The sequence below is a fragment of the Belonocnema kinseyi genome, chromosome 8 (genome assembly GCF_010883055.1).
Source record: "Belonocnema kinseyi isolate 2016_QV_RU_SX_M_011 chromosome 8, B_treatae_v1, whole genome shotgun sequence".
Taxonomy (NCBI): Eukaryota; Metazoa; Arthropoda; class Insecta; order Hymenoptera; family Cynipidae; genus Belonocnema; species Belonocnema kinseyi.
The window spans coordinates 9,961,812-9,979,678 of record NC_046664.1 but is presented as its reverse complement, the minus strand read 5'-3'; the positions used below and the strand labels follow the sequence as shown (position 1 = coordinate 9,979,678).

Below are 17,867 nucleotides of genomic sequence, written 5' to 3'. Positions count from 1 at the left end.
TTCACGGGCATACTGGGTGTATAACACCCAGAGATTTATTTGCGCATTAACAAAACGCACCAAATTCAATCAAATGGAACATATGACGCCAGATTAACAAATGACATGAAAACCTATTTTTCTATGCCATTTTCCCATAATTTTGATTTTTATAATTTTTATACACAGTTTAAGATGAATAAAATAGTTTAACCCTTTCCGACATACATTTTTCAGGGAAACGAGTTTTCATGAAAATTGGTAGATAGGGGTTTTTGGGGACGCTGATTACGAATCTGAACTCAGATTTTGAAAATTCAAAATGGCGGGTCCAATATGGCGGCTAACGTTTGGCATATTTTTTTTCTTCTGAAAATTGGTATACGGGGGTTTTAGGGATCACTGATCACGAATCTGAACTCAGATTTAGAAAATTCAAACTGGTGGATCCAATATGGCGACTTAAATTTGGAATATTTTTGGATTTTTTAAAAGAATTAATATACAGGGGTTTTTTGGAGTCGCTAATCACGAATCCGAACTCAGATTTTGAAAATTCAAAATAGCGGATCCAATATGGCGGGCAAAATTTGGATTTTTTTTTTGAACATTCAAAATGGCGGGCCAAAATTCAAAATATTTCTAAATTGTTTTTTTGAAAGTTGAAACAGGCAGGGGGTCGCTGATCTTGAATCTGTATTCAAAATGACAAATATTTAGAATATTGAGCTTTGAAAAAACATACACCTACTCACCTAAAACATGGATTAGTACCAATTTTCTGAATTTTCAAAATCTAAATTCAAATTCGTGATCAGTGACTTCAAAAATCCTTCTACACTCATTTTTTAAAAAATCCAGAAAACTTTATTATTTTGACTGCCATATTGGATCCATCATTCTGGATTTTCAAAGTCTGATTTCAGATTCGTGATCCGCGACCCCGAAAACCTCTGTATATCAATTTTCAGAAAAAAATCCAAAAATATTCCAAGTTTCGAGCGCCATCTTGGATCCAACATTTTAAATTTCCAAAATTGAGTTCATATTCGTGATCACTGACCCCAAAGACCCCTCTATACCAATTTTCAGATAAAATCCAAAAATATTCCCAATTTCGGCAGCCATATTGGGTCCGCCATTTTGAATTTTCAAAATCTGAGTCCAGATTCGTATTAAGCGACCCCAAAATCCCTTAAGTACCCATTTTCATAAGGATATAATGGACATTTTTTTCAATAATGAATTTTTTCAACAAAAAAGGCTTTTTTCCATCTTTGTTTATAAGTATTAACAAATTATTTTAAAAATGTAGACCTTGTGCACCAAAATTTCAATTTTGTATCATCCTGTGAGCATGAAATTAAAAAAAATCTCTGTAAAATCCAATAAAAACTACTCTGAAATCGCAAAAAATGATATGAAAAAAGGTGGGAATACGGTATTCCCACTATGCCGCAAAGGGTTAATCACGCAAAATACGGCGTTTCATTTTTCATTGAATTGAAGCTTTTATTTTTCAGAATGTTGTAAAACTTATTTCTTCTTAAACTAGATAGATTAAACACCATTAATTAATTTTCTTATAAAAAACTATCCAATATCGTCGGCACAGCATACGTTTAAATACCCTTGGGTAAATAACACCCAGTATGCTCCTTATATAATTTTAGGGAAGTGTGCCCTTTATGGGTTAATGTTCCTTTGGCGATGAAAAATGTAGGTACTTGTATAAATAAAATATAAGAAATATCAGGGTGGCCGTTTTAATAAAGAATATTTCCGCTCATTTCCCAGTTTGCAAACATTTTTCACCAAAAATTTTTCATCCAAAAAAAGTGATTGAAAAATGAGCTGAATTAAAAAAACACCCAGGAATATTCAATTAAGTAGTTGATTTTTCAACCAGAAAGATGAATTTTAAACCCAAATATAGTTGAATTCAATAAAAAAAGACGTACTTTATAAAAAAAAGTTAAACTTTCTACCATAAAAGAGCAATTTTCAATAAAATTCATAAATTTTAAACTCAAAAAAATTATGAGTAAAACAGATAAACAAAAATTAAACAAAATAGTTGAATTTTGACAAAAAATGATGAAATTTCAACAAAAAAATACGAATTTGAAACGAAATAGTTTAATTTTCGATTTAAAAAAACATTACATCTGAACCGAAAGAAATACAGCTTCAACCAAAAATAATAATTCTCTACTATAAAAGAAGAATTTTCGATAAAATTAATAAATTTTATACTAAAAAAAAATTAATAAAACACCTAAAATTTAAACTGCAAAAGTTACATTTTCACTCGAAGAGACGAATCTTTCACTGGAATAATTCAATTTGCAGTTACAAAAATAATTTCAAAACAAAGATAAATTTTTAGCTGAAAACATGAATTTTAAACCAAATTCTTAAATTTTCATTTTAAAGAATGGAATGAACTTGAAAATATTTAAATTTTACATTTAAAACAATTGAATTCAGCAGAAAAAAACGAATATCGGAAAAATAGATGAATTTTCCAAAAAACAGTTGAACTTTCAACCAAAAAGATGAATTATTAACCAAATTGTTGAATTTTCAATTTAAAAAAAAAAACGAAATGAAAAATGAGCTAAATTCAACAACAAAACACGAACTTTCAACGAAATAGTTGAATTTTCCACTAGAAAAATGATTTTTTAACCAAGAATTTTAAACCCAAAAAGATTAATTTTCAATGAAAAACGCAATCATTGATATCTTAGCTTACAAATATTTTAAATTTAAATTCAAATCAATTAAATTTTAAAAAATAACGAATTTTCTCAAAAATACTTAAATTTTCAATCAAAAAGATTAATTTTTAAAATAAATGAGGAGACTTCAACAACAACAAAAACATGAAATTTAAAAGAAATAGTTTAATTTTTGTTTTAAAAAACATTAATTCTTAACCAAAAAAAAAGCAGTTTTAACCAAAAATAATAATTTTCTATCATAAAACAGGAATTTCCAATAAAAATAAAAAATTGTATACTAAAAAAATTGATTATTAACAAAAAATATCAAATTTAAACTGCAAATGTTAATTTTCAATTGATTTAAAAAAACACTAACTTTTCAAGTAAAAAGATGAATTCTTAACCAAATTGTTGAATTTTCATTATATAAAAAAACAAAAACGAAATGAAAATTTTCAACAAAATAATTGAGTTTTCAACTAAAAAGATGTCAAATTGTTGAGTTTTTATCTTTTTAATCTAAATGAAGAATTAACTAAATTCAACAACAAAACACAAATTTTCAAAAAAATATTTGAATTTTCAACCAGAAAGACAAATTCTTAACCAAGCATTTTTAACTTCAAAATATTAATTCTGAATGAAAAACGTAATAGTTGATATCTTAACTTAAAAAGATTTTATTTTAAATTAAAAACAATTGAATTTAAAAACCAAAAAAAAAAGAATTTTCTGAAAAATAGTTAAATTTTCAAACAAAAGGATACATTTTATACCAAAAAAAATATTTATAAAACACATAAAATTTAAACTGCAAAAGTTACATTTTCAATCAAAGAGACGAATCTTTAACTGGAATGATTAAATTTTCAGTTACAAAAATTTGCTTAAAAAAGCAATGGTAAATTTTTAGCTAAAAAGATGTATTCTTAAACAAATTGTTGAATTTTCGTTATAAAAAAAAAAGAAATGAAAATTTTCAACAAAATAGTTGAATTTTCAACGAAAAAGGTTAATTGTCAATGAAAAACGTAATGATTGATATTTTAACAACAAAATACAAATTTAAAACGAAATAGTTCAATTTTCGATTTAAAAAAAACATTACTTCCTAACCCAAAAAAATACAGTTTCAACCAAAAATAATAATTTTTTTACCATAAAAGAGGAATTTTCGATAAAATTCATAAATTTTATAATAAAAAAAAAATATATATAAAACACATAAAATTTAAACTGCAAAAGTTACATTTTCAGTTAGAGAGACAAATATTTAACTGGAATAATTAAATTTTCAGTTAAAAAAATAGTTTAAAAACAAAACTAAATTTTCTGCTAAAAAGATTAATTTTTAACCAAACTGTTGAATTTTCATGAAAAGAAACGAAATGAAAAATGGGCTAAATTTAACAACAAAACACGAATTTTCAATGAAATAGTTGAATTTTCAACCAAGAATTTTAAACCCAAAAAGAATAATTCTTAATAAAAAAAAGGTAGTAGTTGATATATTAACTTAAAAAGATTTAAATTTTAATTTAAAGCTATTGAATTGAACAGGAATTTTTTTCTGAAAAATAGTTAAATTTTCAACCAAAAGGATGAATTTTTAACAAAAATTATGAAACTTCAACAACAAAAATCACGAACTTTAAACGAAAATTTTAGATTTCAATTAAAAAAAACAGTAATTATTAACCCAAAAAAATACATTTTTAACAAAAATAATAATTTTCTACCATAAAAGAGGAATTTTACAATAAAATACATAAATTTTCAACAACTGAAAATTAACAAACAGAACAGACGAAATTTCAACTGCAAAAGTTAAATTTTGGTCACCAAAAGGTTAATTTTCAAAGAAAAACGTTAAAAAAACATATTTTAACTTAAAAAGATTTAAATTTTAAACAATTGAATTTAACAGAAAAAAATGAATATTCTAAAAAATAGATGAGTTTTCTAAAAAATAGTTCAATTTTCAACGAAAAAGATGAATTTTCACCAAATTTTGGAATTTTTATTTTAAAAAATAAACAAAAAATGATCTAAATTCAACAACAAAATACGAATTTTCAACGTAATAGTTTAATTTTCGATTCAAAAAACTTCTCAACCCAAAGAGACAAATCTTTAACTGGAATAATTAAATCTTTAGTTTAAAAAATTGATTAAAACAAAAACAATGTTAAATTTTTAACTAATAAGATGAATTCTTTACCAAATTGTTGAATTATCATTATAAAAAAAACTAAATGAAAATTGTTCATAAAATAGTTGAATTGTCAACCAAAAAAATGAATTGCCAATGAAAAGCGTAATGATTGATATTTCAACCTAAAATATTTAAAATTTAAATCAATTGAAATAAAAACGAATTTTCTCAAAAATACTTAAATTTTCAAACAAAAAGTTGAATTTTTAACAAAAATGATGAAACTTCAACTGCAAATGTTACATTTTCAACCAAAGAGACGAATCTTTAACTGGAATAATTAAATTTTCAGTTACAAAAATTGATTAAAAAAAATAATGCTAAAATTTAAAACTAAAAAGATGAATTCTCAACCAAATTATTGAGTTTTAATTAAAACAAAAACTAAATGAAAAACGAATTAAATTCAACAAGAAAAAATGAATTTTCAACGAAAATTTTGAATTTTTAACCAAGTATTTTAAACCCAAACAGAATAATTCTCAATGAAAAACGTAATAGTTCAAATATTAACATAAAAAGATTTTAATTATCAATTTAAAAACATTGAATTCAACAGAAAAAATAGATTTTTTTTTCTTCAATTTATTAAATTTTTAACAAAAAAGATGAATTTTTAATAAAAATTATGAAACTTAAAAAAGAAACGAATTTTAAACGAAAAGTTTAATTTTCCATAAAAAAATACTAATTCTTAACACCAAAAAATACAGTTTTAACAAAATATAATAATTTTCTACCACAAAAGAGGACTTTTTAAATTAAAAAAAAATTATCAACAAAAAAGATGAAATTTCAACTACAAAAATTAAATTTTTAATCAGAGGCAAATCTTTAACTGGAATAAGTAAATTTTCAGTTACAAAAATTGATTAAAAAACAATGCTAAATTTGCAACCAAAAAGATGAATTCTTAATCAAAATTTTAATTCTCAACGAAAAACGTAATAGTTGACATTTTAACCTAAAAAGATTTTCATTTTAAATTAAAAACAATTTATTTTAACAGAAAAAAAAAACGAATTTTCTAAGAAATGAATTTCTAAAACATGAATTTTTAACGAAAAGTTTAATTTTCGATAAAAAAACACATTAATTCTCAACCCAAAAAAAAACAGTTTTAAACAAAAATAATAATTTTCTACCATAAAAGAGGACTTTTTATTAAAATTCATTACACTAGAAAAAAATTATCAACAAAACAGATGAAATTTCCACTGCAAAAGTTAAATTTTTAATCAGAGGCAATTCTTTAACTGGAATAATTAAATTTTCATTTACAAAAATTGATTAAAAAAAAGCAATGCTAACTTTTCAACTAAAAAGAATTCTGAATCAAATTGTTGAATTTTCATTAAAAAAAAACAACAACAAAATGAACTAAATTCAACAACAAATCACGAATTTTTACCAGACAGATGAATTGTTAACCAAGCATTTGTAACTTAAAAATATTAATTCTCAATGAAAAACGTGATAGTTGATATTTGAACTTCAAAAGATTTTAATTTTAAATTAAAAACAATTGATTTCAACAGAAAAAAAAAACGAATTTTCTGAAAAATAGTTAACTTTTCAATCAAAAAGATAAATTTTTAGTAAAAAATGTGTTGCAGAGCATTTGAGCATTGTTATTTTTTAAATTTATTTATCAAATAAAAATGTTCTTTATCAAAAATTTTCAACGTCAAAGGCTTTTAATTTTTACCTATTCAAGTCTTCAAGACTATTATCTGTTAAAATCGAACTTGGACAGATATTTCTTCTACGAATTTGTAACATTCCTAGTCAAAAAATTCACTGTCATTTCCTGGTTTAAATTAATTTTCATCTAAAATATAGAACTTTTAGAGGAATTTTTTGCAAATTAGGGAACATTAAGGGAAAATTTTACAAAAAAAAAAGAAGTATTTCGAAAATAAAATTTTTGTAATTATACCAACCGCCCTGTTGGGGACCCATTAATCCAGAGACCATTTGACCGCCGCCAAATTGAGTACGCATAGTCGACTGTTGCGCATTTGGAAAGCCGGAAGGAAAAGGATGCTGTTGTCCTGCCATTTTTTTACCTTTTTTCAAAGGAGCTTTTGGTTTCTGTAAACATTTTTAGATTCTTACAATTTAAAAATGTTCTTTGTAGAATTTTTTTGTTGGAAAAGGTTTTTGGATTAGTTGCTGACAATTCCAGGTTTTTATTATTAAATATATTAGCCACATCGATTAATTAAAGTACTTAAATAATAATTCAACCGCTTCAAATTCCTAACTTTTAAGTAAAAACAATGAATTTTAATAAGATAATTAAATTTTTTAAATAAAACGCTGAATTTTCGTCCAAAAAGTGGAAATTTCTACCAAAAAAGACGATTTTAAACAAAATAGACGAATTGTAAACGAGCTAGTTAAATTTTCTACCAAGAAGAGTAATATTTTATTGAAATATTTGTATTTTTAACTAAAAAGATGAATTTTCATACAAGAAGATTAATTTACTACGAAAAATACGATTTTTCAATAAAATATATAATTTTTCAACGGAACAGTTGAATTTTAAACTAAGTAAGACAAATATTCAACTGAATAGATTGAATTTTCAACCGAAAGGAGGAAATTTTAATCAAGAACATTACTTTTTTACTAAAAAAGACAAAATTTCAACAAAAAACAAGAATTTTTAACCAAAGAATTGCATTTTTACCCAAAGAGATGAATTTTCCAACAAAAAAGACACGATTTCTACAAAACAATTAAATTTTCAATCCGAAAATATTAGTTTTTAACAGGGTAATTTTCAACCAAATATAGTTTAATTGTCTAGCCGAAAAAATTTTTTCTACTAATCAGTTAAATTTTCAAGTCAAAAAGATAAATTCTCAATAAAAGATATAATAATAATAGATTTTTACAATTTAAAAATTTTGCATTGTAAAATTTTGTTGTTGAAAAGGTCTTTGGATGAGTTGCTGACAATTCAAGGTTTTTATTATTAAATATATTACGAACGAATAATTAAAATATCTATATAATAATAAAAACATCATTAATAATTTTTTGAATTTGTTTATCAAGTCCACGAATTTGAATAATAATTCAAATTAATTTTTATTGTATCTTTTTATACTTCAAATTCAGTACGTATTTAGAAAAAATTTATGCGGGCGATAAGTAAAATTCTTAAAACGAATTAAATTCCAAACTTTTAAGTAAAAACATTGAATTACAATAAGAAAGATTTCTAACAAAATACAAGAATTTTAAACGAAATAGTCAAATTTTCCACTAAAATGATGAATCTTTAACTGCAATAAATGAATTTGAAACTTAAAACATAAATTTTTAACAAAACAGTTTTATTTCCAACTAAAAAGATTAATATTTAACTGAAATACTTGAATTTTCAACTAAAAATGTGAATTTTCATAAAAGAAAATTAATTTACTACCAAAAGATACGATTTTTCAACAAAATACATAATTTTTCAACCGAATAGTTGAATTTTCAACCGAAAAGAGGAAATTTCAACAAAATACCAGAATTTCCAACCAACGAATTGCATTTTTTACCCAAAGACATGAATTTTCCAACAAAAAAGACACAATTTCTACAAAACAATTGAATTTTTAATCCGAAAATATTAATTTTTAACAGGGTAATTTTCAACCAAATATAGTTTAATTTTTAAGCCGAAAAGTTGAATTTTATACTAATCAGTTAAATTTTTAAACCAAAAATTTCCAAGAAAATATATGAAATTTTAAATAAATAGTTTCATCTTAACTATAAAATATCAATTTGCAATTAAAAATGTCAATTTTTAACCAAAAATGGGATAGTTAAATTTTCAGTTGAATAATTAATTTTCTATCAAACTGATAAGTTTTTTACTAAAATGATTAATCTTCAACTGGAATAGATGATTTTTAAACAAAAAAAGATGAATTGATAAACTACAAATTTTAACTTCTACCAAGAAAGACGAATTTTCAATCACAAAAAATAAATTGTCAACTAAAAATTTAATGATTGAATCTTAATTTATAAAAAGTACTGTACAATTAAATTTTTAGAAAAATAGCTCATTTTGCAAAAAAAAAATGAATTTTCAATTGAAATGTTAACAAAAAAAAAAGATAAATTTCAACAAAGAACATTTTAAAAAACGAGAAAATAAATTTTTAATCAATTTAGGTCAGTTTTTAACTACAGAGTTGAGTTTTTAATTAATAAAGATAAGTTTTCAATCAAAAATATAATATTTAGATTTTCAGTATAAAAAAACTAATTTTTAATAACAAAAAAACGAACTTTCAATCAGTTGAATTTAAGCAAAAAAGACGAATTTTTGAGAAAATAATAAAATCCTCATCCAAAAAGTTGAATTTTCAAGAAAGAAGGTTAATTTTCTAGCCCTTTTTTATGGTAGAAAATTATTCTTTCAGGTTAAAAATTAATTTCTTTAAAAATGTAACTATTTTGTCGAATTTATTTATTTTTTAAATTGAGAGTTTATTTTTGTAACTGAAAATGTAACGTTATACCAATTTTGAAAGAAAAATTATATTTTAAAATATAAAATTAAAGTATTTAGTTGCAAAACCATTTATTTCATTCAAAATTCGTCTTATTTGCTAGATAATTATTGTTTTAGGCTGAAAATTTATATTTCTTAGTGGAAAATTCGTATTTTTAGGTAAAAATCCATTTTTATGTAACGATACGTCTTTTTAGTCGAAAAGTGATTTTTTTCTAACAAAATAATAAAATCCTCATCCAAAAAGTTGAATTTTCAACAAAGAAGGTTAATTTTCTAGCTCCTTTTTTTATAGTAGAAAATAATTCTCTTAGGTTATAAATTAATTTGTTTGTTTGCAAATTCAACTATTTCGTCGGAATTTCTTTTTTAATTGAGAATTTATTTTTGTAACTGAAAATGTAACCTTATAACAATTTTGGTTTTAAAAACTACATTTTTAATTTAAAAATTCAAGTATTTGATTGCAAATAATTTTTTAATTTAAAATTCGTCTTTTTTGGTAGAAAATTATTCTTTTAGGTTAAAAATTAATTTCTTTGTTTGCAAATTTAGCTGTTTTGTCGGAATTCTTTTTTTTTTAATTGAGAGTTTATTTTTGTAACGGAAAATGTAACCTTATACCAAATTTGGGTTTAAAAATTATATTTTTAAATTAAAAATTCAAGTATTTGGTTGCAAATCATTTATTTAACAAAATAATAAAATCCTCATTTAAAAAATTGAATTTTCAACAAAATAAATTAACTTTCCTACAATACAGTATAATTTTCTAACCCGAAAAGATGAATTTTCAACAAAAACGTTTATTTTATACAAAATATGTAGTTAAATTTTCAAATAAATAGTTTAATTTTTAACGAAATTGTTTAATTTTCAAACAAAAATTTCAATTTTCTATAAACTAGATGAATTTACAACCTGAGAACATGAATTCTCAATAAAACATGTAATAGTTAATATTAAAAAAAGGATTTTAATTTAAAATAACGAGCAGTGAAATTTAAAAAAAATACGAATTTTCAGCAAAACCTAAAAGAGATTAATTTTCAATTAAAAATGCAAAATTTCAATTAAAAATTAAATAATTACATTTTCAGTTTAAAAAGTTAATTTACGAACAATAAAATAGAATTTTCAACAAAATTGTGAAACTTTTTCTGTTGCAATTTAAGGGAGAAGATTATTCTTTTTGGTTAAAAATTGATCTTTTTGGCTCTTGAAAATTCGTTTTCATATTCTTATGACATGAATTTTTTAACTGAAAATTTAACTATTATATTAGAAATTAATTTTCAAAAACTGATCTTTTTTAGTTGGAAATTCAACTAGATGCTTGTAAATTTATGTTCATTAATTAAAACTAAAGATTTACCTATTGTATTTTTTTGTTAAAAATGCAACTAGTTGGTAAAAAATGTACTTAATTGATAATTGGCTTTTCTTTCGTTTTTAAGCAATTAAATTTAGCTTTCTGGCTGTTTTTATTATTCAACATTATTTAAATTTTTCTGAACTCATTTTTTGTTAAAAACTAGAGGAATATGTTAAAACGGAATTTTTAGTCTAACTTTAATAATTTTTCCTAAATACGTTTACCGAAATCTTTTTTTAAATGAAATTTAGGTTAAGGTACTCAGATCTCCAAAAAATAGAAAAATAAATCAATAACGTGTAAAATAAAAACAAAATATTGAATATCATAAATTTCCTTGATGTGCCATACTAAAAATATCGCTTAGAATCAAAATATATATGTATTTTATATCCTTTTTAGCTTGAGACGCTGTTCAATTTTGAGGTTAGCTTCTTAATATTTACGAATTCTGAGCTTGTGTTTTATCTTTTCCTTATAAGTGCAAAATACATCGAAATTATCCAAAATTACTTTCTAAATCTACATAATTCAATCACCCAAAAAATTTTACGTTAGAATCGTTGACTTGTAAAAAAAAAACATATTTCAAAACTTAGTCGTCAAACTTACTTTTTAAACGGGGCCGAGATTCTTAAAATGCTGATCCTGATGTTCGAAAATGTTTTAGCAACTCAAATTATTGATTACCTCAGAGTACGTTTTTAGTGCATTTAATGTATATGCAGCACAATAATACAAAACAAAGCTTAAATTGTTTACATCTCGAGGAATGATGACGTTTTGACGTAAGTACCTCGTTATTGTGGCTCAATTACTCCGACATTTTTGAATATAATTTTTTAGGATTTCCTAGACGAAATACTGGATTCAGTATATGCCTGGAGGGCTGAAAAAATTTTATTTTTGCAATTCCGGAACATGAGCTTTCAAAAATAATTATCCGTTTGTATATAATTAATCATTTAAGAACTGAATATCAAATGTAGTTTTAAATTTCGCGCCATGTGTGGAATGGATGGAATGCGAACGAGGAAACGGAATCACCGAAAAATCAGTAAACTAGCCGCTAGGTGGCGCTGCTAGGCTAGTCAAGATTCCACGAAAATTCAAATTGGATAAATGAATTGATAACTAAAATTTAAGCTTATGGTTTATCAATTAAACAAAGGAAAACGTGATTCAATCAGTTATTGAATATGCTTCTCTTTTGTTGAAAATTGAACTATTTTGTTGAAATCTTTTTTTAATTGAATATTAATTTTTGTTATTGAAAAATTAACTATTTCATTTTTTGTTAAAAATTGGTCTTTGTTAGTTAAAATTCGTTTTCATTTGTTTGCTTTTTTAACTACGAATGTAACTGTTCCATTTTTTGTTTTTAAAATGTTTTAAAAATTGCGTATTTTGGGATGAAAAATTTTATTTGTCTTTTGAAAATGAACTACTTGGTTAAAAGATGAACTACTTTATTAAAAAAAAAATTTTTATTATTCAATATCTTAGTTAAAAATAATTTCTTTGATAGGAAATTGAATTATTTTGTTGTTAGAAATTGTTTTTTTTTTTTTTTAACTGAAAACTTAACTATTTCGTTTTTGGTTACAAATTTATCTTTCTTAGTTGAAAATTCGTTTTTATTTTTTTTTTCAACTCCGAATTTAACTGTTTCATATCTCGTTGTGAAAAAGTTTCGAAAATGCTTATTCATGGGTAAAACATTTCATTTGTCGTTTGAATGAAACTACACGGTTAAAATACAGAAATACTTAATTAAAAATTAATTTTTTTAAATATTAAACATTTTAGTTAAAAATTCATTTCTTTGGTTGAATATTAAACTATTTTTTCGAAAATTAGTTTTATTTATTCGAAATTATATTTTTGAACTGAAAATGTACTGCTATTAAAAAAATCTAACAAATTAATTTTTTTTTGATAACTCTTTTTTAAATTAATTTATTTAACTGAAAATTTAACTTTTTCATTTTTGATTGAAAATGTAACTACTTTATAGAAAACTCTTCTTAAAAAAAATTTTTTTAACTGCAAATATAACTTCTTCAGGTTCGATTTTAAAAATTATCTTTTTAAGTTGAAAATTCAATGTAGTCCCTTAAAAATTCATGTGTTTTATTGAACTTCCTCTTTTATGGTAGAAAATTATTCAATTTGCGTAAAAAATGAAATTTCTTTGTTCGAAAATTTAACAATTTGCTCGGAATTATTTTTTTTTAATTAAGAGTTAATTTTTGTAAGTTGAAACGTAACCTCATACCAATTTTGGTTTAAAAAATTATATTTTTAAATTGAAAATTTAAGTATTTGGTTGTGAAATCATTTATTTAATTTAAAATTCATCTTTTTTGGTGGAAAATTATTCTCTTAGGTTGAAAATATATATTTCATAGTTGATAATTTATATATTTTTGAAAATTCGTATTTTTAGGTAAAAAATTTAATTTTTTGGATGAAAATTTGTCTTCTTGGTTATAAGTTTAACTATTTTGCTCAAATTCTGTTTTTGAATATGAAAATTAATTTTTGTAACTAAAAATTCAACTATTTCATTTTTTTTATTGAAAAAACTACTTTAATAGAAATTCTTTCTTTTGCTAAAAAATTCTTCTTCTTAGTTGAAAATTTATACTTTTAAGTTGAAAATCCCTCTATTTTTAGAAACACTTTTCAAATAAAAAATTCATCTTCTCCGTAGAAAATTCATCTTTTGTATTAAAAATGTAATTATTTCGTTGAAGATTCGTTTTTTAAATTGGAAATTAATCTTGGTTACTGAAAATTTAACAATTCCATTTTTGGTTGAAAAAACTACTTTAATGAAAATTCGTTTTCTTGGTAAGAATTTTTTTCCGTTCGAAATATATATTTTTAGTGAAAAATACATCTATTTTGTTCAATTTTAAAAAAAATTAATTTGTTTCACTGAAAATTTAACTACTTTATAGAAAATTCTTTTTCATTTAACTGCAAATCTAACTTCTTTATCTTCGGTCTTAAAAATTATCTTTTATTGAACCTTCTTTTTTATGATAGAAAATTATTCTTTTAGTTTAAAAATGAAATTTCTTCGTTTGAAAATTCAACAATTGTATCGAAATTCTTTTTTTTTTTTAAATTAAGAGTTCAATTTTAGTAACTGAAAACGCAACCTTATACCAATTTTGGTTATAAAAATTATATTTTTTAATTGAAAATTCACGTATTTGTTTGTAAAATTATTTATTTAATTTAAAATTTGTCTTTTTTGGTAGAAAATTATTCTTTTAGGATGAAAATTTATATATCTCAGTTGAAAATTCATGTATTTTTGAAAATTCGTATTTTTAGATACAAATTAAATTTTTTGGTTGAAATTTTTTCTTCTTGGTTAAAAATTCAACTATTTGGTTAAAAATCCGTTTTTTACGGAACGGTACGTCATTTTAGTTGAAAAAGAATTTCTTTAGTGGAAAATTGAACTATGTGACTAAAGAAGAAAAAAATTGAATCAATTAATCAACTAATTAATTAAGAAATAAATCTTCTTAGTTAAAAATTTGTCATTTTGGTTGAAAATTGAACGATTTTTTAAATAAATGTTAGAAAATTATGTTTTTGAACATGAAAATTAGGTTTCGTAACTGAAAATTCTACAATTCTATTTTTTTATTGAAAAAACTACTTTAATAAATTTCGTTCTTTTGGTAAAAAATTCTTCTTAGTCGAAAATTGATAGTTTTTAAGTAAAAAATTTCTGTATTATTTTTAAATACTTTTCAAATAGAAAATTTATCTTCTTCATGGAAAATTAATCTTTTTCCTTAAAAATTTAAATATTTGTTTCGAAATTCGTTTTTTAAATTGGAAATTAATATTTGTAACTAAAAATTGAACAATTCAATTTTTGGTTGAATAAACTACTTTATTAAAAATTCGTTTTCTTGGTAAAAAATTCTTCTTGTCAGTTAAAAATTCATATTTTTATAGAAAATTCATTTTTGGTTAAAAATTGAACTATTTAAAAAAAATCAATTATTTTAAATTGAACATTGATCTTTGTAACTGAAAATTTAACTATTCCATTTTTGGGTCAAAATTTATGTACTTTATTAAAATTTTTTTTTTTAGTTAACATTCTTTTTCTGCTGCATATGTAACTTGTCCATTTTTGTTTGCGAATTTATAGTTTTAAGTTGAAAATTAAATTATTAGGTTAAAAATCCATGTATTTTATTACAAGTTCACCTGGAAAATTAAGTGGAAAATTATTCTTTTAGTTTAAAATAAATATTTTCATTTGACAATTGATGAATTTTTGAAAAGTCGCCTTTTTGAGTAGAAAACTAACATTATGTGTTAGAAATTCATCTTTTTATTTAAAAATTTAAATACTTTATTGGATATTCTTTTTTTTTTGGTTATTTGTTTTTATTTTCAAATGCAACAATTCCATTTTCGATTGTAAATTTATCGTTTTTAGAACATTGAACTATTTAGTAGAAAATTCATTTATCTTCATAGTTGAAAATATATTTTTTTAGATGAAAATTCATCTTTTTTGGTCGAGAAATACTTTCCTTGTTTGAAAATTCATTTGCTCAGTAGAATATTGAACTATTTATTGAAAATGTATTGTTTATTCCTTGCAAATTTAACTATTCCATTTTTGCTTTAAAACTGATATTTTTTTAGCAAAAGCTTAAATTGTTTGGTTAAATATTCATCTATTTTCTTGAAAATACAATACTTTTACTTTTGAAAACATCTTTGGATATTTTATTTTTTTAGTTGTACCTAAAAACGCTCGCCCAGTATGCAATAATGTTTTATTCGTGAAAGTAAGAATTTTAACCGTTTTTTATGAGTAAACTATAAACTTTTATTATCAATTTGTAAAAAAAAGCAGTTTTGCATTTATTCAATTTGAATTTTCGCGGAACTCGGACTAGATCATCTGGCGCTACCTGGCGGCTCGTAAACTCACTACAGTACTGGCAAATAGAATTGCGGAACGTGTGAATTGGACACCAGCCGGATAATGTAAACATGGCCGCCGTCGTAATCGATGGAAGTGCCATCTGACGTGGCAGTAAACAAAAATCGTCGTTTTCGCGGTCGCGAAAATATTTTTCGCTAATTTTTGATATCTCCTATTATTAAATTATCGTTTTTTGTTTACGACTTTATGTTAATTTAAAGTTCTAAGTAGTTCTGTTGGTGTTCATGGGGTGCTGTCTTCCTCCGTGGAGTCTTGTGGATTCGCGTATTTTGCAGGGGTAAAACCACCCGCGTTCGGCGGACAAACCACTTAACGTCCCGGATAATCCGGGCCGAACCGGACGCCGAATCAGGTTTCAATCTTCGCACCAAAAATGAGACAAATTCGTCTCCTCCTGGGCATCCTGGCCGTTGGCCTTCTTCCACTCGCCTGCAGCGATGAGCATAATCACAACGTAAGTCACAAATGTCAAATGTCGCTTCGCTCTCTTTTGACCGCATTTTTATAGCCTTTTACCTTTTATCACTATATTTTTTCTATTTCTGTCTTCCAAAAAATTTCCACAAGACTTTTTTATGACACGTTGTTATTCTGACAGCTGTGTCGATCAGTTTTCGGCACTTCATTCGATTTTCAATCTCCGAGTGTAAATATTGTCATTTTTTGTGCAGTAGAATTAAAGCTTTTTCTTGTAAAATTTTCAGTGATTTATGAAAGCGATTGTTTATTTTTATTTTTTAAATTTCTGAACTCTCAGAAAGTTTGAAAAATCTTCTCAATTTTTCCTCGTAAGTAGGCAGAAGAAAATAGAATTCTAGGTCAATTTTTCCAGGATAAGGAATTATAAATATTTATTTTGGACCAAAATATTACACGACCATTCAATTTATGCAAGGAATTATGATTTAATTTGAATCGATTTAAAAGGATTTGGAATATTTTAGATTCTTTAAAAAGTTTCAAAGGAATTTTGTAATTGATTTCAATAATTTAAAATATTTTAGGTTATTTTAAAAGGTTACAAGGAATTTTCAATTAATTTCATTAATTTGAAGGGATTTAAAATAATTTGAAATATCTTAGGGTATTTTAAAAGACTTCAAAGGATTTATAATATTTTAGGTTATTAAAAAATATTTTAGGACATTGTGAAATATTCCAATGAATTTTTCATTGATTTCAATTATTTTAAGCGGTTTCAAATGATTTGAAATATTTTAGGGTATTTTAAAAGATTCCAAGGATCTTTGACTTGATTTCAATAATTTGAAGAGATTTAAAATAATTTGAAATATTTTAGGATATTTTCAAAGATTTCAAGGAATTTTAAATTGATTTCAATAATTTGAAGGGATTTCAAAGGAGTTGAAATATTTTAGGTTATTAAAAAATATTCCCAGGAATTTTTTAATTGATTTCATTGATTGAAATTATTTTAGGGTATCGTGAATTTTTATGGATTTTAATTATTTCAAAAGCCTTAAAATGAATTTAAATGTTTTAGGATATTTTAAAAGATTACAAAGAATTTTTATTTTATTTCAATCTATTGAAGGGATGTGAAATTTTTAAAAATATTTTAAGGTATTGTAAAATATTCCAATGAATTTTTCATTGATTTAAATTATTTTAATAGTTTTCAAATGTTTTTAAATATTTGAGGATATTTTAAAATATTGCAAGAATTTTTTATTTAGATTCAATCATTTAATGGGATTTAAAATAATTTTAAATATTTTAGGGTATTTTGAAATATTCCAAGGAATTTTCAATTGATTTCAGTTATTTAATGGGATGTCAAAAATTTCAGGGTATTTAAAAATATTACAAGGATTTTTGATTTGATTTCAATGATTTGAAGAGATTTAAAAGAATTTCAAATATTTCACGATATTTTAAGAGATTCCAAGGAATTTTAAATTGATTTCAATAATTTGAAGGGATTTATAATAATTTTAAATATTTTAGGGCATTTAAAAATATTCCAATGAATTTTTCATTGATTTGAATTATTTTAATAGTTTTCAAATGTTTTTAAA

General features: G+C 23.2%; 2 protein-coding genes across 2 annotated transcripts in view; one reads left to right on the top strand and one right to left on the bottom strand.

The window, feature by feature from the left end:
• Window positions 1-11,654, bottom strand: part of LOC117177965 (mediator of RNA polymerase II transcription subunit 30-like) — a 23,508-nt gene extending 11,854 nt beyond the window's left edge. Inside the window, exons 1-2 of the mRNA XM_033369106.1 lie at window positions 11,442-11,654; window positions 6,867-7,017 (exon numbers count right to left, since the gene is read on the bottom strand). Of these exons, the coding sequence (XP_033224997.1) occupies window positions 6,867-6,984 (118 nt within the window). The 5' untranslated portion in view covers window positions 6,985-7,017; window positions 11,442-11,654. The remainder of the gene's footprint in view (window positions 1-6,866; window positions 7,018-11,441) is intronic.
• A 4,221-nt stretch (window positions 11,655-15,875) lies between these two features.
• Window positions 15,876-17,867, top strand: part of LOC117177964 (transmembrane 9 superfamily member 3) — a 44,249-nt gene continuing 42,257 nt past the window's right edge. The window contains exon 1 of the mRNA XM_033369105.1: window positions 15,876-16,282. Within this exon, the coding sequence (XP_033224996.1) occupies window positions 16,202-16,282 (81 nt within the window). The 5' untranslated portion in view covers window positions 15,876-16,201. The remainder of the gene's footprint in view (window positions 16,283-17,867) is intronic.